This window comes from Eptesicus fuscus, chromosome 17 (genome assembly GCF_027574615.1).
Source record: "Eptesicus fuscus isolate TK198812 chromosome 17, DD_ASM_mEF_20220401, whole genome shotgun sequence".
Taxonomy (NCBI): domain Eukaryota; kingdom Metazoa; phylum Chordata; class Mammalia; order Chiroptera; family Vespertilionidae; genus Eptesicus; species Eptesicus fuscus.
Genome location: NC_072489.1, coordinates 39,288,416 through 39,312,735, shown reverse-complemented (window position 1 = coordinate 39,312,735; position 24,320 = coordinate 39,288,416). Strand labels below are relative to the sequence as shown.

The 24,320-nt window shown below is 41.5% G+C and overlaps 1 protein-coding gene and 1 non-coding gene across 5 annotated transcripts in view; one reads left to right on the top strand and one right to left on the bottom strand.

The window, feature by feature from the left end:
* ENTPD1 (ectonucleoside triphosphate diphosphohydrolase 1) overlaps positions 1-24,320 on the bottom strand; it is a 94,457-nt gene that overhangs the window by 28,979 nt on the left and 41,158 nt on the right. For 3 of the 4 annotated variants that reach the window (XM_054729381.1, XM_054729383.1, XM_028149111.2), the window contains one exon: positions 9,589-9,716. The exons of the other annotated variant lie outside the window; for it this stretch is intronic. In XM_054729381.1, the coding sequence (XP_054585356.1) occupies positions 9,589-9,716 (128 nt within the window). The remainder of the gene's footprint in view (positions 1-9,588; positions 9,717-24,320) is intronic. 4 annotated transcript variants of the gene reach the window in all.
* Positions 19,979-20,082, top strand: LOC114232558 (U6 spliceosomal RNA). The gene has a single exon (XR_003618631.1). It is a non-coding gene; the product is annotated as a U6 spliceosomal RNA (small nuclear RNA).

The window sequence follows — 24,320 nt, the reverse complement described above, 5'->3', positions numbered from 1 at the left end:
TGACATTGTTTGCTGCTTGTGGGGTTGATAAAGCTTGATTGACAGTTCTCAGTTTAAACATTTCAGAAGTTTGCCTCTCATTGTTACAAAACTATCAGCATAGCCACTCATTTTTCACACTTGGCCCATTTAAGAGCTATATGTTCATTCCACCTAATCTTATTTTATAGACGAGAAACTGTCCAGAGCTATTCAAGGACTTGCCTAACAGATACTGATCATTAATGCCTTCACAGACCCAGGTAGCCACCATATTTTGTCCTTTCACCACTACAGCATTTTCCAGTACATATCCCAGGGAACACTGAGCCTGCAAGGATCTGGACAAATAACCTCCCCAGAAATTTAGGAAATGCTGCCTGCTCTCTCCCCTTCCTGGGCTCACGAAGTGGAGAGGTAGTGATACTTCAAAGAAGTCTGACAATGGAGAAACCTGCTTAACCTTGTTTACCCATCATCGCCCAGACTCAGTGACACAGAATTCTGTCTCCAATATAATCTCTCCCCTACAGAAATGCTTTGAGAAATGCTGTGCCTTGCCCAGGGTTTCTTTATAGCTCATATTTCCTTCAATTAAAGAAAAATCAACACTTTAAGTAGTAAGGAAGAGATCTGACATTTCCTTAATATTATTACTTCAATATCATTTCTATTTTAAGATACAAAAGTATATCAAATAGCATCTAGAAAATGAAGTGAAAAGGAAAAAGACATTTAAGGTTCCATCAACTAGACATCATTGTTATTTTTATTTATTTCCTTCCAGGCTTTTGAAAATGCATGGTGATTTTTTTAGTGTTGCAGTCTTACTATGCAGATGACTTTATCCTAAACTAGGTTTTGATCAGGCACGTAATTTTAGCCATCATCACTGATCTTCACAAGCCCTGCTGAGTGAATAGAAGCAGTGGTCTGGCGGGGGCGCGTGGGGGGAGTCTAAATGGCCTTGTTTGGTTCATGGAGATACCAATGGAGGGTCTTGGGGAAGACCTGGAGAGGTGGGTGGCAGCAGACCCTGAGCTCACAGAGACTGGAGGCCAAGTGGCGGTGGGGCAGACCCCTCCTCAGGATGGAAATAACCCTACCTGTGCAAATGTCATAGGCACAGGCTTCTGGGTACGTCTCCCTAGATCAGTGGTCGGCAGACTGCGGCTCGCGAGCCACATGCGGCTCTTTGGCCCCTTGAGATTTTAGCAAAGGCCAGCTTAGGAGTACCCTAATTAAGTTAATAACAATGTACCTACCTATATAGTTTTAAGTTAAAAAATTTGGCTCTCAAAAGAAATTTCAATCGTTGTACTGTTGATATTTGGCTCTGTTGACTAATGAGTTTGCCGACCACTGCCCTAGATGTGGGAAGAAAAAAAAGAGAAAACTGAAGCATCAGAGGACCTACTTCTATTCCTGGCTTTTCAGAAGTGGAATAGCTAACCCTCTCCTCTGAGTCTGCTCATTCACAAAACACCCTTCCTATCACTGGCCTGCTCTCAGTTCCACATGGGCCATGTGGCTTCTCTTCCAGAGCCTTCGCCCAGAAAGCCAGACCCTCTCAGATTAGATTCTACCCTCCTTGTCCATGTCTCAGAGTGCCTGTAGTTTTCCTCTAAAGACAGAACTTACCACAATGTGTACTCACATATTTATGTGGCTATTAGATTCATGTTGTCTTCCCTGCCAGACTGAAAGCTACATTAAGGCAGGTCTGTTTTACTTACCATGGCATATACAGCATCTACCATAGTATATTCTACTATATGTTGGGCACAAAGAAGGAATTCAATAAACAATTGTTGAATTAAATGAATGATTGAGAGGGGTTATAACTATATGGCTCCTAAACTTCTTCAGTCCTAAAAGAAGTTAATTCACAGTCTAACAAAAAATAGTGCCATTAGGGTTGAGTTTCACCATCACCACCATCACCACTCTCACAAAAAAACCCATAAGCCAACCCCTGCCAGATGGCACAGTTGGTTGAAGCAATGACCCATTCATCAGAAAGGTTTTGGACTCAATTCTCGGTCAGGGTATGTACTTAGGTTGAGGGTTCGATCCCCAATTGGGGTGCATAAGAGAAGCAACCAGTCCATGTTTCTCTTTCATCTAGATGTTGCGCTCTCGCGCTCTCTCTCTCTCTCTCTCTTTCTCTCTCTCTCTCTCTCTCTCTCTCTCTCTCTCTCTCGTCATTTAAAGATATCCTCTGGTGAGGACTAAAAAAAGAAAAGAAAAACATAAGCCAGGTAACACAGACAACAATGTGATAACTTGTCTTGGTCCCTTCAGACATAATTGGTTCTTCTGAAAAGTTTCTGTAGCTATAACAGTTATTTCGGAAACCTCATCAGTCTGTCTCAGTGAGTCTTTTTGAATAAACAGCTTATCCTTTTGAATGTGACTCTAGTACTCTATAAACAAAGCAGGTCTCCATTAGCTACAGCAATGTTGGCAGGGCCTATAAACAATTGCAAACCATTTCCTTCCTTTCTTTTTTCTTTAACTGGAACTACTAGATCTTCTATACAAATCACAATTTTATTGTTTTTAGTTTTCTTTATTTTTATTTTTTTATCTTCACTCGAGAATATGTTTTCTATATATGAGAGAGAGGGGGAGAGAGAGAGAAACATTGATGAGAGAAACATAGATCGATTGCCTCCACAACATAGACAGTGCTCGGACTGGGAATCCAACCCACAACCTTTTGGAGTACGGAATGATACTCCAATCAATTGAACCACCCAGCCAGGGCTTTTTAATTATTTTTTAATTGTAATAAAATACACAGACCATAAAATTTACCATGTTAAGTGTACACAGAATGATGCTCCAATCAATTGAGCCACTCACCCAGGGCTTTTTAAATGTTTTTAAATTGTAGTAAAATATACAGACCATAAAATTTACCATGTTAAGTGTACAAATATGTACTTCTGTGGTATTAAGTACATTCATATTGTTGGAAAACCACCACCCATCTCCAAGTGTTGTTTTTCAAATGAGACATTAAAATCCAGGGGAGTTGCCCTAACCAGTTTGGCTCAGTGGATAGAGTGTTGGCCTGCGGACTCAATGGTCCCAGGTTCGATTCTGGTCAAAGGCATGCACCTTGGTTGCGAGCACATACCTAGTAGGGAGTGTGCAGGAGGCAGCTGGTTGATGTTTCTCTCTCATCGATGTTTCTAACTCTCCCTCTCCCTTCCTCTCTGTAAAAAAATCAATTTTTTTTAAATCCAGGGGAGCAAAAATAATATAGATATTCTTCAAGAGTATTTGAGATTGAAAATTAGAGCAAATCCTTCCAAAATTTCCAAAAAAGATAAAAATCACAAATGTTCATTAAGAATAGTACTTTAGCCCTAGCTGGTTTGGCTCAGTGGATAGAGCATTGGCCCTCAGATTGAAGGTTCATGGGTTCAAATCCGGTCAAGGGCACTCAGTTGCAATGTCTCTCACATTGATGTCTCTCTCTCTCTCTCTCTCTCTCTCTCTCTCTCTCTCTCTCTCTCTCTCTCCCTCCTCCTCTCTCCTCCTCCTCTCTCCTCCCTCCCTCCCTCCCTCCCTCCCTTCCTCTCCTCCCTTCCTCCCTTCCTTCCTTCCTTCCTTCCTTCCTTCCTTCCTTCCTCCCCTTCTACTCTCAATGGAAAAATATCCTTGGGTGAGCATTAACAACAACAACAAAAAGAACAGTACTTTAATTCCTTGTTTAAAAAAAAAGAGAGAGATGGATGCGTGGGGTCAGGCCCCTACACGGTAGCAGCAGTTGATCATTCTGGAGAGGCTGGCTCAGTGACCATAACATACTCAGAGTTAAGGGCCTTGCCTAGAACTCATCTCCCTCCGAGCAGTGTTATAGCTGCTCTCCACTAAAGGCTTCTGAAGTGCTGGGCACTCTGATAAGTGAGTCACTGGTACCATTCCTCACAGCCCTTCTCAAAGTGGGTGCTGTCTCTGTTTTATACACAGGAAACTGAGGTATAGCGAGAGGAATGTACTTGCCCAAAGTCTCATAGCTAGAAAGCAGCAGATCTGGGACTGAGATCAAAGCCCTCTGTTCCCTGAGCCAGCATTCCAGAGAAGTGAGCAGCTTTTAGTGAAGGCCTGTGGTTTGGTATTGGGTCAGCCTGATGCCCTTGAGAGAACCCTGTGGGGCTCTGTGTTGCCAGAGTACGGACTATTAGTGCTAAAAGGAATGCCTGGCACTCGCTAACTGCCAGGGTTCAGTGATGAGCAGGCACTTAAGGAAGTGGTGAGCCAAGCAGACCTCAAAGCTGCCTCCCTACCCAGGTTCACCAGGACAAAAGCACTCCCTCAGGGGACACTTTGGTACAGATAATGATTCTTCTTTAAGGCCTATGTTTTTTAAAGTGGTCACTGCTAGCTACAGGATAGTGGTTCCCAGACTTGAATGGCATGAGAATGCCCCAAGATGCCTGTTAAAAGTGTCAGTTCCCAGACCCTGCAACCTGGAGGTCGGAACTAAGGAGGCTCTGGGGGTGAGAATGGGGAACTAGGATCTTTAGGGGATCCGAGGCAGGGGCCTCCCTCCCACACTGACAAACCCTGCTACCAGATTGGCCCTTCACAGATTCTTCCCATCCAAGCAGGGAGCAGGTTTACCTGTTCACTCTATTCACAGAGCCAGCAAACTTTTATGAGGCAACCACCCAAGTCAGATGCTGTACTGGTTGCAATTTAACATTTATTTTGTGATTATTTGGTTAATGATTATCTCTTCCATCAGACTGTAAGTTCCATGAGGGTAGGGCTTTGCCAGTCTTGCTCACTGCCAAATCCCAGGGCCTAAGATAGAGTAGATAGTCAATGACTATTTGTTGACTGAATGAATGAATGAATGAATGAAATGAATAATAAAATATATGCAAAGACAAATGAAACACAGTCCTTGTCCTCAGTATGCTTAGTAGTTGGACATTTAAACACATCACTACATTAAAGAGTTCTTGTGTTTTGCCAGAAGTAGCCCAGGCATGAGACTACACCTGCCCAGCAAGGCTGAACCAAAACTAGGTTAGGCAAGAGGATATATATAATGAGGATAATCTTTAATCTATTTAGCATTATTGTTTTTCTTTCCTTTTTTATTTCTTTATTTTAAAAAAAATATTTTTTATTTATTTTTATTTATTTCATATATATAAAATGAGGATAATATTTCATTCTTCACAGCGCTTCTCGGAAGAAGAAATTGAACAGAGTGTGGAAATGATTCACAAACTGCAAAGCGCTACATAAAGCAATGTTATCACTGTGGTTTAGGAGGTATTCCTTTACTATTCAACCTCTAAATGAGAGAATTCCTCAGGACTAGGTCCTTGCCCTCTTCTTTTTCTCCCTTTTTACCCACTTCCTATGATCTCATCCATTTCTAAGGCTTCAATACATCAATGATCTCAGAGACATAGCTTTTGTCTAGACCTGTGCTGTCCAATAAGGTAGCCACTTGCCACATGTGGCTGTTGAGCACCTGAAGTGTGACTCGTCTGAAGTGAGATGTGCTCTAAGTGAAAAATCACAGTGGAATTTAAGAGAGTATGGAAAAAAAGAGTGTAAAATATCTCATTAATTCTCTACTGGGATGAAATGTTGAAATAATACCAGGGTGGGCAAAAGTAGGTTTACAGTTGTTCGTATGGAAAAAGACATGCAGGCTATGATTGTTACAATAGTTTTATTAACTCAAAAGAATTTCACAACGGCAGAGTGCGCTTAGGTACAATCTCGTTTAAGTGCTCAAATTGCCAGCCTTCATTATTTACACATTGCTCTAATCTACTTGCTATTCTCAAGCACACTTCGGCACAGTTCTTACCTACTTTTCCCACCCCTGTATTTTGGATATATGGAGTTACATAAAATACAGTTGAAAGGAATTAGCTTGACACGCAGGCAAGGCAGGGGTCCAGTGGAAAACAAAGGCAGGTGGAGCATAGGCAGGGGCAGACACACAGTTTGAGCAGCCTAATCACAGAAACCCACCAAGCAGGAATAACAAAATGTTTTTGGATTCAAAGCAGGAGGCATGTGAAATTAGGTAGGGTTTGCAATAAGATGAACTGATGCTTAGAAACAGGGGACGTTCAGGTCCGTGCTGGGCAAGAACAATGAGGGAGTCAGGCCCGTGACGCCACGGGTAGACATAGAGCAGGCAGGTGGCAAACATACACCCCTGGACTACCAGGCTTAACAGGCAGCCCGTTACTGGGCCCTCCCCTTTCGGGGAGTCTGAATCTGCTTGTAATAAATTTTCCACACTTGGCGTTCTGAGACACAACCCTGGGGAAAAAACCTCAGCTCACTGTTCCAGTTATCACAGTACTAAAGTTTCACCTCCTCTACTTTTTAAAAATGTGGCTCCTAGAAAAATTAAAATGTGGCTTATAATATTTCTATTGAACAGGCGGGTCTCTTCTCTAAGATCCAGAGCTGAATATTCAACTGCTTCTTTGACATTTCTACTTGCATATTCAATACCTCAAAAACATTTCTTCAAAAATGTAACTCAAAACCTTCGCCTTTTCCCAAACTACTATAATAGCCTTTTCCCTAATCTCCTGCATCTGCTCTTATCCCTCCTCCCCCTAATTCACTGCAGCCAGAGTGGTCTTTTCAAAACACAAATCTGAACAGGTTACTGACTTCCCATTGGCTTAGTATTAAAACTAAAAACCTTAACCTGACTTGCAAGGCTCTGCCACCACCACCTCCCTCACCATCTTTATCTAATACATGACCCTCCTTGCTCTCCAACCAACTTCCCGAATATATCCAGCTATTTCCTGCTGTGGGATTCTTGCACTTGCTTTCCTTCTGCCTAGAATGCTCTTTACCCATTTCTTTCCCAGCTAATTCTAATCGTACTTCAGATATTATTGTTAATGTCATTTTTTTTTTCAAGGAAGACTTCCCTGGTCCCCAAAACTTTCATTTGGTGGCACTCATCACAATAGTAACTAATAACTTGTGTCATCTATTGAATGTGTTTCCTTCCCCAGATGATAAACTCAGTCATAGCTATATTGGCTTCCCAATTCTGTAGCCCAGTGCCTGACATAGATATTTAAATATTTAAATAATGATTATTGCCCTGGCTGGTATTGCTCAGTAGATAGAGCATCGACCTGTGGACTGAAGGGTCCCAGGTTCGATTCCAGTCAAGGGCATGTACCTTGGTTGTGGGCACATCCCCAGTGGGGGGGGGGGGGTGTAAGAGGCAGCTGATCAATGTTTCTAACTCTCTATCCCTCTCCCTTCCTCTCTGTAAAAAATCAATAAAATATATTTTAAAAAAATAAAATGAAATAAATAAATAATGATTATTGATATATAAATTTATGAATAAAGAGATGCTAAATGAGGTATGGTCATAAAGAGATGATGTGTTTTTAAATGTACCAGATATGAATATCTAAATGTGTTATTTTTAATTCATCATTTTTGGAAGGAAATATATTTATAAAAAAAACTACTCAAAACAATTTAGTAGCTCATGATATTTGGTATTAATTTACAAACAACACAGAAAAAGTCTCATTAATTATTCCTAATTTCAGATTTTAAACATGTTTTATCATTCACCTTCTTCATCAAACTTAGCTTTGAGTGATTTCAGAGATACTATCAGAGAGTGTGTTCTAAAGCAGCAATGTCCAATGGAACTTTCTGCAGTAATGGAAATGTTCTGTGTCTGAGTTGTCCATTCATTAGCCACCAGCCACATGAGGCTGTTGAGCACTAGAAATGTGGCTAATGCAAATGAAGAACAAAATTTTTTATTTGGTTTGATTTTCATTAACTTGGATTGAAAGAGCTGCATGTGGCTTATGACTATTAAATTCAACAGCATACATAACTTAAAGTGATCACCAAAGACAAGTTCCTAAAATATATTTGCCCTCAATATATGCCAGGAACCTTATTAGAATTACTGTATAACCTCAACAAATGGCTAGTTTGCATATATAAAATGATCTTTGAGCAAAATAAACCAGTGATATTGCTATAAAGATCCACTTCAGATGCCAGTGTCAGCTTGTCCAATACTTACACCTTTTATTTAAAGAATGCCAAAGACCTTATTCCATTTTGTCAGGCCAACACAACAACATGAATCACAACAGACTTTAAGATGACCACTGAGAAGGAGAGAAGGTCATCCAAGACAAGTATTCATTAGGAACACAGAGCTCAAGTCTGTCATGGACTTTGCCTCCTTGGCGGTCCCCCTCTCCAATGATGCAATAAAGAATATGTAAAAAGGTCAAACCAAGCAGGCAATCATGTACTTTTGGAACTGGTAAACAAATAACAGAACTGAGATGTCATGAGGCTTCAACTGTGAGTGAAGTTTTGCCAAAAGAACCGACATCACACAACATTAAAAGGCAAGAGATCATTGCCAATAAGATAGTATCAGCTTTCCGTGCTGACAAAGGAGCTGCTGTGCACAGTCCCAGTTGAGTTGAATTTGTATGGCAAACAGATGCCAATTTAACATGCAGGCCTCTGCTGTACAGCAAGTGATTTGGGTGTGTGGCAAAAGTTTCAGCAGCCTGGCATATGCATCCACATGCCAGGCTCACAATTTAATATCTTCAAATACAAGAAAACATACTTCTGCACATGTAGTCCAGGGCCTCTATGATTAAGTTAACTTCTGAATATGTTACCACCCACATGCACATATGTGCTCATTAGCATATCGGGATAGTCTGGGTATATCCTTGTCGATTATTTACTGTAATTTCAATGAAAGATTAAAATGGTGTATTTACAACATAAATTTAAATTTACCACATGCTTTCTAATTAATGGATTAAATAAAATATTGGCCATATTACAAGTTACTTGTGAGATAGTCATGTCTTTGAAATTTTACTTTGATGAGTTTGAAAGGAAGGAGAAATAAATTACAGCAGGGTTAATGACCCTAATTATTTTTAATGATATTAACTAGCTCTTCAAATGTGGATACATTTTCACAAGAAATCTATCTATCCAAGAATTCATTTACAATTACTCTAACTGATACTTGTTTCTCTGGGGTTTTTAAAACTGATTTTGCTGTGTTCTTTGATATTTTGAAGATGAAGACCAAGTGTTCCCGACAATCTTTGACTTCCAAAGTGTTTCATACAGAGCTTTCCAATTATTTTGGTGACAGAAATGATAATGGAGTAAGAAGAACGAGTACAGTGTTGTGACACATCCACAATGAAACAATGAGTAAGAAGTAGACATAGCACTAGATAGTAGAATATCAGCACAGTATAACACAGATGTGGATGTGGTGATAAAGCCTTTGTTTCTATTATTTAATTTGCTGAACAATCATAAAGACAGTTATCTTCCCATGGTTAATTGTTTTGAGTCATTCTCTCTTCCAGAATGAGCATCCATTTCCATTTTACTTCCCTAATCTAACAGATAGTAACTTACTCCTGGGGCTGCCAGAACTTCAACTCCTGTATGTTCTCATTTGTTATGACCTCCTTTTTCACTCTGCCCAGGCCCCCTCATAAACACACACACACACACACACACACACACACACACACAGATTTGAGTTACCTTAACATTTTGTGGCAATGATTGGTTCTGGGTCAGCCCCACAGCGATCAAAGCAATCACAGCCATGAGACAGGAGAAGCCAAGGATGATAACTATATTTCTGGTACAAAATCTCTTCAGTCTAGAATCTAAAACCAAAAGCAGAACAGAAAGTATCAAAAAGAAATCAACAAAAACATACATCGATTTTTCTCCCCTTTCTGTATGGTCTAGTGCTAGCTATCCTGAGACATCAAAGATAGATAAAAGGATCTTTATTTATGAGGCACTTGTAAAGTATTTGGGTAATAATTCAAGAACAAAAGGCTTTTTTTGTAATGTGATGAGGGCCAAGACTAAGTTAGTGGGTGTCATAAGGAAAAAGGGCAGTTAGGTCTCTAATAAGATATGGAATGAGGAGAGGGAAGAATCCCAAGTTGGCAGTTTGTTTAGTAGATAATGTAAGTCTATCAAGGTACAAGTAACAAATAACAAAAAGCAAGGATAGCCCTCCTCACTTTTAAAATCTACCACCAAGTGTTTAAGATGTAAAAAAGTATTCAGAATGCATCATCAAAGTCTCACACTCCATGATATTTCCTGGCTTGACACACCCCTTGCATTTCAACCATATTTATGTATTAACTGGTGATAGTGTAGAGGCTGTGGGGTTTTGATTATTTCATCATTCACATTATCTTATTATCTATTCTGCTCTTAGTCTCACCTTGTTGAGAGGCCTGAAAAAACTCCAGGAGAATTATATAAAAGGCAAAAGTTACTTTGATCAGAATAAACAGCATATAGCTCAGGTGAACAGGAAATGGAATGGTTGCCCCATTCCCTCCACTCTGACAACTCACTCCCTCAAATCCCCAAACTATCTCCAAATTTTTTTCTTTGGCTTTGAGGAAGAAGGCTAGGATCAAGTAATAAAGACCCAAGTGGAAATGAGATGGGTTCTCCAGAATAGACTGCACTTCTCTAAGGACAGGCCATGGGATTAAAACAGCTAAAAACGGACCCCAAGCCTCCTCCACTTCCCCTCTTGATCAGCAGCATGGGTACACTAAATCTGGTGTTCCTCCTCAAGCTCTTGAGCAGAAGCTTGGACTTAATCCAAAGGATTGTAATTGTATGGGTCTCCAGTCTGCATCAACTTCTAGGATATTTATTTTTAATTACAGTTGACATTAAATACTATTTTACATTAGTTTCAAGTGTACAGATAGTGGTCAGACATCTATATAATTTACAAAGTGATTCCCCCAGTGTTTCAAGAACCCATCTGGCACCATACATAGTCATTACAATATTATTGACTATATTCCCTATACTGTCCTTTCATCCCATGACTATTTTATAACTAAGTACCTATTTGTACTTCTTAATTCCTTCACCTTTTTCACCCAGCCCCTCAATCCTCTCCCATCTGGCACCTGTCAGTTTGTTCTTTGTATCTATGAGTCTCTTTCTGTTTTTGTTTGTTCATTTATTTTGTTCTTTAGATTTCTCATATAAGTGAAATCATACGGTATTTGTCTGTCTCTGTCTGACTTATTCACTTAGCATAATATCCTTTAGATCCATCCATGTTGTGGCAAATGGTAAAATTTCATTCATTTTATGGCCATTGTTGTTTTGTACCATCTCTTCTTTATCTAATCATTTATTGATGGGCACTTAGGTTGCTTCCATATCTTGGCTATTTAACTAATGCTACAGTGAACATGGGAGTGCACATATCTTCTCAAATTAATGTTTTGGATTTCTTCAAATAACGCAGAAGTGGAATTTCTGGGTCATAAGGTAGTTTTATTTTCAATTGTTTGAGGAACCTCCATACTATTTTCCAGAGTGGCCACACCAATTTGCAATCCCACCAAATAGTGCACAAGGTAAACCTCTAGAATCTTGAAGCAGCTCTTACTCATCAGATAAAACAGTATAAAATTTAGGGGGAAAGTTTTACTAACACCATTTTCTACTGCTTCCAAACAAAGGAACAATAGATGAATTATACAGCACTTCTCACCTTCTCCACTCCCTAAAGAACCTCAATATTGTGCAGATGCTTGCTATTTCAAGTAACGCCCACACATCATGGGAAAGGGATACAGCCCTAGCCAGTTTGGCTCATGGATAGAGCATAGGCCTGAGGACTGAAGGGTCCCGGGTTCGATTCTGGTCAAGGGCACATGCCCAGGTTGCGGGCTCCATTCCCCGTAGGGGGCATTCAGGAGGCAGCTGATCAACTATTTTCTCTCATCATTGATGTTTCTATCTCTCTCTCCCCTCTCCTCTGAAATCAATAAAAAGTATTTTTAAAAATAAAATATAAATAAAAAAGAAAAGAAAAACAATAATGCTAACTAGATTATAGATGAATAAAATGAAGATTTTTTTTTTTTAAAGAAAGAAAGGGAGACAACCCCCAGTTCAGGAACAACCCTGACTGTTCTTCATAATCTCATTCCCTCACCAGTGACTATTTCAACAATGGATATATAACCCCAAAATGGCCCATGAGACCCTAGAGGAAGTCATCTGGGGCAAGTCTAGGAAAAGAAAGGAAGCATTCTCTCTTCATTCTCAAACATTGTCCTGCCTGGATGGGATGACATTGAATGATGGCAGAACAGAGATGGAGAGACTGCATCCTTGATGGCATATTGAGCTGCTAAAACAACCAACCTTGATCCAGTCCTTCCATAAAACTCATGCTTGGACTCAGTTAGAATCAGGATATTTATTTGTTTGTTTGTTTGTTTAAATAATAGTGCCCCGGTGCACAGATTCGTGCACATTAAAAGGAAATTAAATAGAAGGTGGATGGCAGGGCGGCACTGGGTAAGACATGCCAGACATACCCTGGCACCAACCTTCCACCGTCCCTCCCCGGCCAGCCGCACCCGGGGCTATGCACTGCCACTTGAAGGGCATCTGCAGAGTGAACAGGGTCCCTCTGGCAGGTGGGGTCCCTCGGCCTGGCCTGCGGGGATCAGGTAGAAACCGGCTCTCCGACATCCCCCCGAGGGGTCCCGGATTGTGAGAGGGTGGTTCTCCTCTCTGGTTTTGCGGTGCATCACCCAAGAAACCACGCTGCCAAGTCACTGCAGCTTAGCAGCTCCTGTGTTGAGCGTCTTCCCCTGGTGGTCAGTGCGTGCCATAGCTACTGGCCAGTTAGCCAGTCGGAGGGTCGCTTAGCCTTTTATATATATAGAGATTTTTATTGATTTCAGAGAGAAAAGGAGGAGAGAGAGATAGAAACATCAATGATGAGAGAGAATCATTGATCGGCTGCCTCCTGTATGCCCCCTACTGGGGATCGAGCCTGCAACCCGGGCAGGTACCCTGATGGGGAATCGAACGGTGACCTCCTGGTTCATAGGCCGACATTCAACCACTGAGCCACTGTGGCCAGGCAGAATCAGGATTTTAATATCTTGAAGCCAAAACATCCTGATACAACTGGTGTGACCGAAATGTCCTGTTTGATGCCAGTGCTCTGGAATCTGGAAAAGAGCCCCTTATGTACTGCCTACCTCAGGATTCCCAAAGTTGTGGTATTGACAAACACAGCTCATTGCTATGGATGAACAATTACATATCTAATACCTAATGGCAGCACATTGCAACAGTGTTTCTACTGTAGTGGAATTTTGAAGGCTTTACTCTCCCTCAAGCTGTTCAAAATGGTCTACCTATATAGTTCTTTTGTTTTCATAAGTCTGACAATTGTGCTATCTCATTTTCCTTCCACATCTATCAGGACACTAGTCTTAGAATCCAGTGAAAAAAGGCCAAGAAGATCACAACTCTTTGGAGTTCACAATCTAGTTGGGGAGATAGATAAACCAGGATAGTAATATATAAATAAGTGACTTCAGATCTTGGTAAGTGCTTAGAAGAAATTAAAACCAACAAATGTTATACAGTGACTTGCAGTAGGGTTGGGGTGGGGAGACTCAATTTGAGGGTCAGGAATGAGGATCAGGAATGAGGTTCAGGAATGCCTCTCTGAGAAGGTGACATTTGCTCTGAGACCTGGATGATGACTCAACACAAGCTATGAGCAGTAAGAACTTTCAGGAAGATAGAGTAGCAACTGTAAATGTCCTGAGGGAAGCAGCCAGGTGTGACGAATGGTTTCTTCCTTTTCCTCCTGAGCATACTTACTAACTCATTATTTATCCCTGAGCAGTTGAAAGTGTAGTTTTCCAAATTTGCCCAGCTTTTGCAATGATATCCAAATTGTTAGAATATATTTAAGTCTTTCATCATATTCTTCTTATTAAAGAAATGATAAGAAAAAGAACTTTGATCAGAGAGAAATTTAGAATTTTCCATACACAATTTTCAAAAGTTTTAACAACAAAAAAGTAATGGCTAAGTTTGTTTTTCTTATAACTGACTAGATAATTACCCAGAGAAGAGTAATTAAAATACTGTTTTCTATGGCCTACGGCAGGTAGTTTTCAAAGACCCTTATCACAAGCAGGAAGCCAAACTATTCTTAGGAAGTGGTCCTAGACATGGGGGTCCAGGTGGACTCATCCAGGATGTGCTCATGAAAATGGAACCACGTAGGTGACTGTCCCCTCTTCTTAGACCCTCAGAGCTCTTTTCAGATGCCCATGACCGCTACAGTCACGTTCTGTTACGGAAAATTCACAATGACTGTCTTCCCCTGAAAATCCCTTCCTTTGCCATGATCCCAGAAATGTGTTTTCTATCATACTAGTACAATGGGCAACAATTTCAAGAACCATTTTTACCAAAAATATCTAATGGCAAAGTGTTGTGTTTTCTTTGAATTGTATCATTATACTGGAGAACTTAAGACTATCACTTCCCTCCCTTTCATGTGATTAGTGAGAAGGCTTTTCTGTTTAAGGTGAGAGAGCTGGTAGAAATTTCCTCTTCATTTAACAGAGAAACAAAATGGAAGGAAACCCAAGTTTTTTAAGAAGAGACAGACTGATTTCAAGCTAATTAGTTATGTCAGAGGCACACACACACAAAAGTTATTGATTCTTACAGAAACAGTCATCATGACATCCTATTAAAATAAAGCTTGGCCCTGGCCGGCATTTTCAATGGTTAGAGAGTTGGCCGAGCACCAAAGGGTCTCAGGTTCGATTCCCAGTCCAGGGCATGTACCTCCGTTGCAAATTCGATCCCCAACCCTGAGGCATGTACCCAATGAATGTGTCTCTTTCACATTGATGTTTCTCTCTCCCCCTCACCCCTCCCTTCCACTCCTTCTAAAAAAAAAAAAAAAAAAAAATCAATGGAAAAAATATCCTCAGGTGAGGATTAACAACAACAAAAAAAGTGAAGCTCAGAATTATTTAATTTTGTCCTTAATCAAAATTTGGCTGTTCAGAGAAATACTAATTTCATGATATCAAAGATGTAATATCTTACAATTTTACTCGATTAATGAAAATATTTGAAGTGTTAGCAGATGTAGGTTTCAGGTTAAAACAAAATTTTGCTCAGCAGATCTAATGTGACTCACTCAATTGAAATAGTTTCCAATTTCTAACAGGTCACATCCGGACTAAGTTTGGCTTGTTGTATAGAGAACGAAACAGCAAATATGGACAAGCACTGGCAAATAAACAGTGTGGTGCAGTGGTCCTTCCTGTGTTTACACAGCCCAGGGATGGAACAGACACTGAACCTCAGAGAACTGGTCCTAATCTGGCCTTGTCATTCCCTCAATTCCCAGAGTCAGTTTCCTTACCATCCTTGCCATCTCCCTTCCTCTCCATCAGAGAGCTCTTCTCGGTGGCAAATTGTTCTCACACTCAGGCTTTAAGGTCCTTTCTCAGGTGCTTCATTCTAGCTGCCTTAGACCCACCCTCTTTTAGGTGCTATCTACCTCCCTGTTCCAGTCACCCCATCTCTTCTACAACAGCCCTTTCTGGTATCTCCCACCCTTTATAATTACCTTGCATTTCAAAATCCATCCTTCCTGTAACTGACATTGTCAGAGTACTTCCTGATCAAGAATCTACGGTAGATTCCTACTGCCAGGTGAAAGCCACACTGGTCTACCTGGACCTTTCAGCCCTTGTGAAATTTAAGCTCTTCCCATCTCAGCATTCCAATAAACAGATTTTTGTGCCCAAGATCATAATGCTTAACATTATGACCACTAGAATGTAAGTTCTCTGAGTGCAGGGACTTTTTTTTTCTGGCTTATTTATTGCTGTATTCCCAGTTGAATAAATAAATGAATTTTGGATTCTGACTTTTCTTGAGAAATTTGTGAGATTTCCTTCCCTTGGAATTCAATTCCCCTCTTTCTCTACCAAGTCTTTTTCCTTGTCTTCTTCAAATTCAAGCTCAGTAGGAGGCTGTGTTTCCCTCCATATGCTTCAGAGCTCGGTTGTTCTGACAGGCCTCTCTTCATGTGCTTCCTCTAAATATTTAATGGACTGACCCATTTCAGTTTGGGAGTACTGTTGTTGGGGGGGGCTGTGCTTCACTCATTCTTTAAACTAGTCATTCAACAATTTTTTATTGAATGTTTAATACTATGCACTAGACCTGCCCTTGACTATGAGCTACAGCAGTGAACAAAACAAATGACCCTATCCTCATGGTAGTATATTCTAGTTTGGAGGAAAAGACAATGAACAAGATAAAGAAATAAAATTTATAGTATTCATAATAATAATAATAATAATAAAAGGGCAATATGCTAATTAAACCAGACATTTTCTGGATGTCCTTCCTGACAAAGCCAGGGCCTGGCACCCGGGACTGCGGCCGGCCCAGAATAAGCCAGCCAGGGTCCTGGGTGCCTGCGGCCGGCCCGGGGGAAGCTGGCCAGGGTCCTGGGTGCCTGTAGGAGGCCAGAGGGGATAAGCCCCGGTCCCAAGTGCCGGAGGAAAGCCGGTGCCGGAGGAAAGCCGGTGCCGGCAGCCCGGGGGAAGGAAGGCCTACTCTTGCATGAATTTTCTTGCATCGGATCTATAGTGTTACATAATTATAACTGTTAAGGAAGGAAAGAAAAAGAAGAGTAAAGAGGAAGGTTAGGGTGATTAGAAAAGGCCCCTCTGAAATGGTGATATTGAGTATTGAGTATAAGGAGAATGTATGCATACCTCTAGGCAACTAAAGGTATTTAAGACAACCAAAAATGCATGTGCAAAGGCCCTGAGATGGGACAGTGCCTGACCAGGAGGCCAATATGGCTGAGAGAGTGATAAAAGGAAGAATAATAAGATATGGTCGGAGGGGAGGGGGTATTAACAGGTTGCCTTGCTTTGTAGGGCCTTGTAGGTTCCGGTGAGGGCTTTCCCTTACCTAACGTGATCTTATTTCTAGTCATTTGTATATTCTACACTCAGCACTACCATGGGGGCCTTTGAAGTCCTTGAAGAGGGAGGGTGTGGCCTTTTAGACAGCACACCTCTTGTGAGGAAGTACTGAGGCTACCCCAATGAGGTCAGGTCCTGGGACAACCACACAGCCAGAAGAGGGCCTGGCTCTGTAGGAGTGAAGTTTGTGCCAAGATCAGGGCTGGGAAGACTCATCAAAGAGGAGTAAACACCATCACATGAGAGGTCTTCTCTATTCCTTCTGGTCTTTGTAGCTCAGGACTAAAGAATGTTGGCTGAGAGAGCATCATCATGAGGGATTGCCAAGCCAATAGTCACCAGGATCCCTTAGCAGAAAGCCAAACTCCACAGACTTTTGAGAGGTGGCTCAAGTGAAAGCAAAATCCAGACCAGCTCACCTTCATTCAGTCTCTCTAAGCCTCCATTTTCTCCTGTGAAAAATGGGAGTCAGTATAGTACCTACAGTAGTACCTGTTGCTAGGTAAGATTCAATGAGCTAACAATACTTAACAGCCTACACTTAGAGCCTTCACTGTATTCCAGATTCTGCTCTTAACACTTGAAATATAGCAACTGATTTAACCCTCACTACACTCCTATGAAGTAAATGTGTTACATCATTCATATCAGTTTCCTAGGACTATCACAACAAATTACCACAAACTTAGTGACTTAAAATAACAGAAATTTATTCTCTCACTATGTGGAGGCCACAGGTCCAGAATCAAGGTGTCAACAGGGCCAAAAGTTCTGGAGAAGAATTCTTTCTTGCCTGTTCCAGCTTCTGCTGGCTCCTGGGGTTTTTTGACTTGTGGTTACAACACTTCAAACTCTGCCTCTGTTTATATATGGCCTTTACCCTCCCCTTTGACTTAGCAGGACATCAGTCATTTAGTGGATTTAGGGGCCACCTTAAATCCAGAATGATCTCATCTTAAGATCCTTAATTATATCTGCAAACACATTGCTTCTAAATAAGGTCATAATTATAGTTACTGTTGTCATCATCATTATTGTCACTTTACAAATGAGGAAACTGAGTCACAGAAAAGTTAAGTAACTTGTCCAACATTACAATTATGTAAATGTTGGGATCAAGAATTATACACAGGCATCCTGGCCCAGAGGCTAGGCTTTTCACCACTGCCCTACCCTATTCCATATGACTGGAGCTTAGTACAGTGTCTGGTATTTAGTACCAGTGCTGTATGTGGGAGCCAATCTTATCATCCAGAAATGAAAAGGGACTGACTTGAATGACTGGACTGGAGGGGCTATATGGACTGTTGTTACTGATGACACCAGATAATGTTGTACCTTTTAAAATACACCACCTCTAAACCTCCTAAATTAATTAATTAATTAACTAATTAATTAATTAAAGAGTCTTTGGTCTCTGATAGTAAGAAGCTTACAGCTAAATGCCAGATGCTGAGATTGTGGTTCTCAGGGGGAGGTTGACTTGCTCAGTCATAACTCTTGCAAAGGGGAGTATAAGGATTTGGTCCTAGTCTCTCCACTCCATTCCACTGGTTCAAAGTCCTGCATTGGAGACATGTAGAAATAACTCGGGTTCATTCCTTGCAGTAGAGTTGGGGTAGGGAGACTCAATTGAGGGTCAGGAATGAGGATCAGGAATGAGGTTCAGGAATGTGTCTCAGTTGACCCAATGCAAAAGAACTCACCCAAATGGAAATGGAAAGATCTTAGTCTGCTTCACTCACACTCTCCCCACCCCATTTTTTCCCAATTAACAAATTGAGAGTCAAGTTTGAAGATAAAAGTTTAATTTGGTTGGATTTTTTCCTGCCTTGTTCAAATCAAGAAAGTTAGTACACTGTCAATAAATACACAATTGCTAAAAATGTACTTCATTTGATGATGACCAGTTGGTTAAAGTGGCAAAAGGCAAAGGAGACAGGGAAAACAAGATGGACAGGCAGGAAAGACAGTCAGAGAATAAGAGCAGAAGAAAGATGTGTATTGAGGGGAATGAAAAGAGAGGTAGAGAGACAGGTAATTGAGTAAATAACTCATGTCCTCCTCCACTGAATATTTTGAACCACAGACTTCAGAGGAAGTTGTTTATTTATGATCTCTTAGTTCTACTCTTTAGAATGTTAATTAGCTGGCTATTCTCAGTTCCCAAGAAAGCGGGTATATTTATCTTAAACAAGCCTGACTGATCCTGGGTGGATGCCTCAGAGGTTCAGCTTTGGTTGGGAAGAGCCATGTAGTGACACACTGGCAGTGGAGACCTGAATTAGGAGGTGGAGGAAAAGCTCTTCCTGCCAATCGGATTCTGCCGCCCCATGCTCCCCACGCCACAGTTCTCCTTGCTGTGGGTTGTGCTCTTCTCAGATTAGCAGTAAGTAAGTGACTTTGCACTTGGTGTGCCTGACTCTAAAAATGTTAATGACTGCAAAAATCAAATGCCAACATGGGCTCTGTATGCGGGGAAATAAGGAAGCAAAAGAGTCCCCTTCCCCCGCTAGCCTCCTCACTTCCTCCTACCATACTGTCTACCTCCTCACCCACACCCCTCTGGCCTCTCCTAAATTCTTTTGCCCATAGATTGCATGGAGCACAATAGGTCTTTGTGGACATTGGGGAATCCCATATTCAAATATAGGAGGAAGGCTGTTTCCCTCTAAGTGATATCACTGAGACTGCAGACAGGAATTCCCTGGGTCCCAGCCAACAAGCACAACAATCTCATGTATTGATGGTCTCTGCAGTAAGCACATTGCTTCCACTAAATGAATCCTCTTCCACATCTGAAACTGAAGAATTATGCCCTGGGGACTCTACACTTTCTCAAAGCAGCTGCATTTCTCAGCAATCCTTGGTTGTAACCAATGAAAAAGACTGAGAAAATCTGTACTGGCCATACATCACTAGTGTGGGGGTCATGGTGGGGGTGGGGTGAACTAACCCACCCAGGTGGCCTAGACTTACAGTCCCCTGTGTTCTATACCTTCTTACATTAATAAATTCTCTCATTTCTACCCATGAGGTACAAAAGTCAGAAGCAACATAAAAATATTTCTGCAGTGCTCACTTCGGCAGCACATATACTAAAATTGGAACGATACAGAGAAGAATAGCATCCCTGCACAAGGATGACATGCAAATTCGTGAAGCATTACAGATACAGAGGCAGTAAAGCATCAAACAGACTGTCAAATTACAGCGGGAAGGTTAGGGAGAGGTGGGGGAGATAAGAGATCAACCTAAGGACTTGTATGCATACATATAAGCGTAACCAATGGACGCAAGACACTGGGGGGTGAGGGCATGTATGGGAGTGGGGTGGGGGAGCAATGGGAAGATATGTACATATGTAATACCTTAATAAAAAAATGGAAAAAAATATTTCTGCAACAAAATATGCCATAAACAAAGTAAAAAATGACATAATGTGAAAATGTTCATAACACCATGAAATAATTGGTTTTCTTAATGTATACAGTCATTTAAAATCATTAAGAAAATGATCAACCCATCTAAATAGAAAAATGGGCAAAGACAATTCAAAAAAATAAATATGTATTTTCAATATAGTAAATATATTCTAATCACCCTTAAAGAAATGTAAATGAAAAAATAACGAGATACCTTTATCATTTAACAGAATAGCAAATTTTAAAAGTTTGATAAATATATAATAATGTTATACACTTATTGAAAATGGCAAAAATAAAAATAATGACACTACCACATGTTGACAAGTATTCAGAGCAACTGGAACTCTTGTAACTTGCTGCTAAGAATGCAAAATGGCACAGACACTTTTAAAAGAGTTTGGCAGTTTCTTATAAAGTTAAACATATACTTACTCTATGACATGGCAATCCCACTTTTAGGTATTTACCCAAGAAGAGTAAGGACATATGTCTATACAAAAACCTGTATCTAAATATTTCTAATGACTTTATTCACCACCAGAAAACTCAACCCAAATGCCCATCAACTAGTCAATGTACTGAAATTGTAACAGAGCCATACAATGGAATCCTACCCAACAATGAAAAGGGCATAAACTACTAATAAATGCAACAACATGGATGAATCTAAAAAGCATTATGCTAAGTTAAAGAAATCAGACTCACAATACTATGTACTGCATGACTGCATTTATATGATATCCTGGAAAAGGCAAAACTAAGGACAAAAAATTAAAACAGTGTGCAAAGGTGCAGAGACAGAGAATCAACTACAAAGGTCCAAGGGAACTTTTTGAGATGATAGAATACTCTTGATTGCAGTGGTGGTTAAATGACTATATACATTTATTAAAATTCATATAACTGTATACTGAAAATTCAATAAAGAAATTGTATATATCAACAAGGATGTGGGGAAACAGGCACATCTTACATGTTGGTAGGACTATTTATAATAGCAAGACTAAAAATTACTAATGGTCCATTAATTGAGGTTTGACTGTATAAATTCTAGTACAGCTATACATAATACTATGCAGGCAAGGAAAAGATTAAGATCCATTAATGCTGATACAAACTGTCTTCAAACATTTTGTTAAGAACAATATACAGAATAATTTGTGCAGTGTGTTCTCATTGGGTAAAGGCATAGACATGTCTGGAAGGTTATAGATTCACTAGGAGGACTCACAGGACTCAGCATGTGGTCATACTTGTGGCTAAGATTCATTATAGTGAAAGAATATTAAGTGAAATCAGCAAAGAGGAAAAAAATGTATAGGACAGAGTCTGGGGAAAACCAGATAGATGCAAGCTTCCAATGGTCTCCCCCGCCCCCCCCAGTAGAGAATATAGGACACACTTAATTCCCCCAGCAATAAATTGTGATAACACATTTGAAATGTGGTCTATTAGGGAAGCACACAGAGACCCAGTTGCCAGGGCTTTCTTTGGGAGCCAGTCACATAGGCACTTCCATCCAGCATACATCAATATTCCAAACTCCCAAGAGGAAAGTAGGTGCCCAGCACAAATAGTCCAGGCACAGCAAGCCAACCTCTTCAGTTCTCCAGAATGGTCAGAACCCTTCTGATATCCCAGCTCCCAACACTAGCCATGGGCCAACCCAGCAAGCAGGTCCCCCAAGGATAGCAGTCCCAAGCCTGTATGTTAATTCCCTTCCGCACTGAACAATTCTTAATATATGTTACCACACGCCCTTTCTTACTTCCTCACTCCTCCTTTCCCCTCCATTCTCTCTTCTTCTTCTGGCCCTCCCCTATCTTCCTTCCTTCCTTAATTCTCTAAGCAATTTGAAATTCTTAAAGAAATTCCTGATAATCCAAAGACTTTGAGTTGAAAAAGGTTTCAAGTTTGGAGTAAATGCCAAAGATGGTAGGAGCCTGGAAGATGGGCATTGGGTGAATGGGAAGTTTGTGCGTTGGTGTTTTGATGTTGACTTTGCCGATTTTCTGCCCACTTTATTACCCTACTAGTCACTCAGCAACCTGATTAGTCCAGGCAGCCATCTCTGGGTCCCCATTCATTCATTCTTTCCAGATCAATGTCATCTCTTTTGTATACTTTGAGGTAGAATGATCAGGTCTCACTTGGTCAGGCTTTGAGGAGATTTAAAGCTCTATCTTGAGGGAGTTTTGGCACCTCCTCTTAGGCACCTCTGCTGTTATATATCAATACTAGAGGCCCAGTGCACGAAATTCATGCATGGGGTGAGGGGGTGTCCCTCAACCCAGCCTGCACCCTCTCCAATCTGGGGCCCCTCAAGGGATGTGATCCTACTGGGATCGGGCCTAAATGGGCAGTCAAACATCCCTCTCACAATCCAGGACTGCTGGCTCCCAACTGCTCGCCTGCCTGCCCTCCTGAGTGCCCCTAACCACTCCCCTGCCAGCCTGATTGATGCCTAACTGCTCCCCTGCCAACCTGATTGCCCCTAACTGCCCTTCCCTGCAGACCTGGTCACCCCCAACTTCCCTCCTCTGCCGGCCTGGTCACCCCTAACTGCCCTCCCTTGCAGGCTTGATCGCCCCCAACTGCCCTCCCTTGCAGGCCTGGTCCCTCAAAACTGCCCTCCCCTGCTGGCCTGATCACCCACAACTGCCCTCCCCTGTTGGCCATCTTGTGGTGGCCATCTTGTGTCCACATGAGGGCAGCCATCTTTGACCACATGGGGGCAGCCATCTTGTGTGTTGGAGTGATGGTTAATTTGCATATTACTCTTTTATTAGATAGGATAGCGGCCTGGTGCACAGGTGGGGGCTGGCTGGTTTGCCCTGAAGGGTGTCCTGCATCAGGGTGGGGGTTCCCTTGGAGCGTGGGGTGGCCTGGGCGAGGGGCCTGTGGTGGTTTGCAGGCTGGCCATTCCCCCCCGGTGACCCAAACGGAGGCCCTGGTATCTGGGATCTATTTATCTTCTATAATTGAATCTTTGTAGCCTTGAGCGGAGGCCAGGGCCAGCCAGAGCAGGCAGGAAGCTTGACTTCCTCCATCGCTGGGGGTAACCCAAGCCTCCTGCTTGCTCCAGCTCTGTGGCTGCTGCCATATTTGTTGGGTTAATTTGCATACTCGCTCCTGATTGGCTGGTGGGCGTGGCTTGTGGGCATAGCAGAGGTACGCTCAATTTGCATGTTTCTCTTTTATTAGATAGGACAAGAGGGAACACTCTCTGGATAAAATATAATCAAGTTAGCACTTTAGATACTAATGTGAAAACTCCATCTTAAATTGATTAATACCTAGTTCCTATCAATGGTGTGACAGATAGAACTGATATTTGGAAGGGGCAATCCAAGAGTCCCCTAGTTTTTTTAAAGCATATTTTCTGAACTCATTTAGTAAGGTGGAAGGCAGGAGGGGTTAGAGAAAGAACCCTGGACCTTGGAGAAAGGAGTGTCCTCCTTGAGCAAAACTAGTAAGACCAACACATGACAGATGAAAGCAGCTCCTACCAAAATTGCCCACACTTTAAAGTATGTTCAATCTTTTGACCTGAATATTTCCTCAAATCCAGAATACAACTAAGAAAATGGTGTCCTGAGGAACCAAGATGGCGGCAAAGTTAAACAACTAAACTGCCACCTCGCACAATTTCAAAAATACAACGAAAAAACAAAACATCTACCACCCAGAACCACGGGAAAGATGGCTGAGTGGTAGATTTACAACTAAGAAGAGAAGGGAGTGCAAACACTGGAGAGCTGAGGTACAGAGGCGCGCGCGAAGCAGGCTGGCGGCGGGCAACTGGGCGCACGGCTTTTCTTCAAACCGAAGGGAGACAAACTCCCGATCACTCTGAACTCCAGTTTCTGGGGACATGTGGGGGACCCAGACGCCTACGGGGAGAAGCTGGACTCTCGGCCATCAGTCGGAGTGTGAGAGTGACTTTTCTGCAGAGGTGCGCCCAGCAATCAGGGTTTGCTGCGCTGGA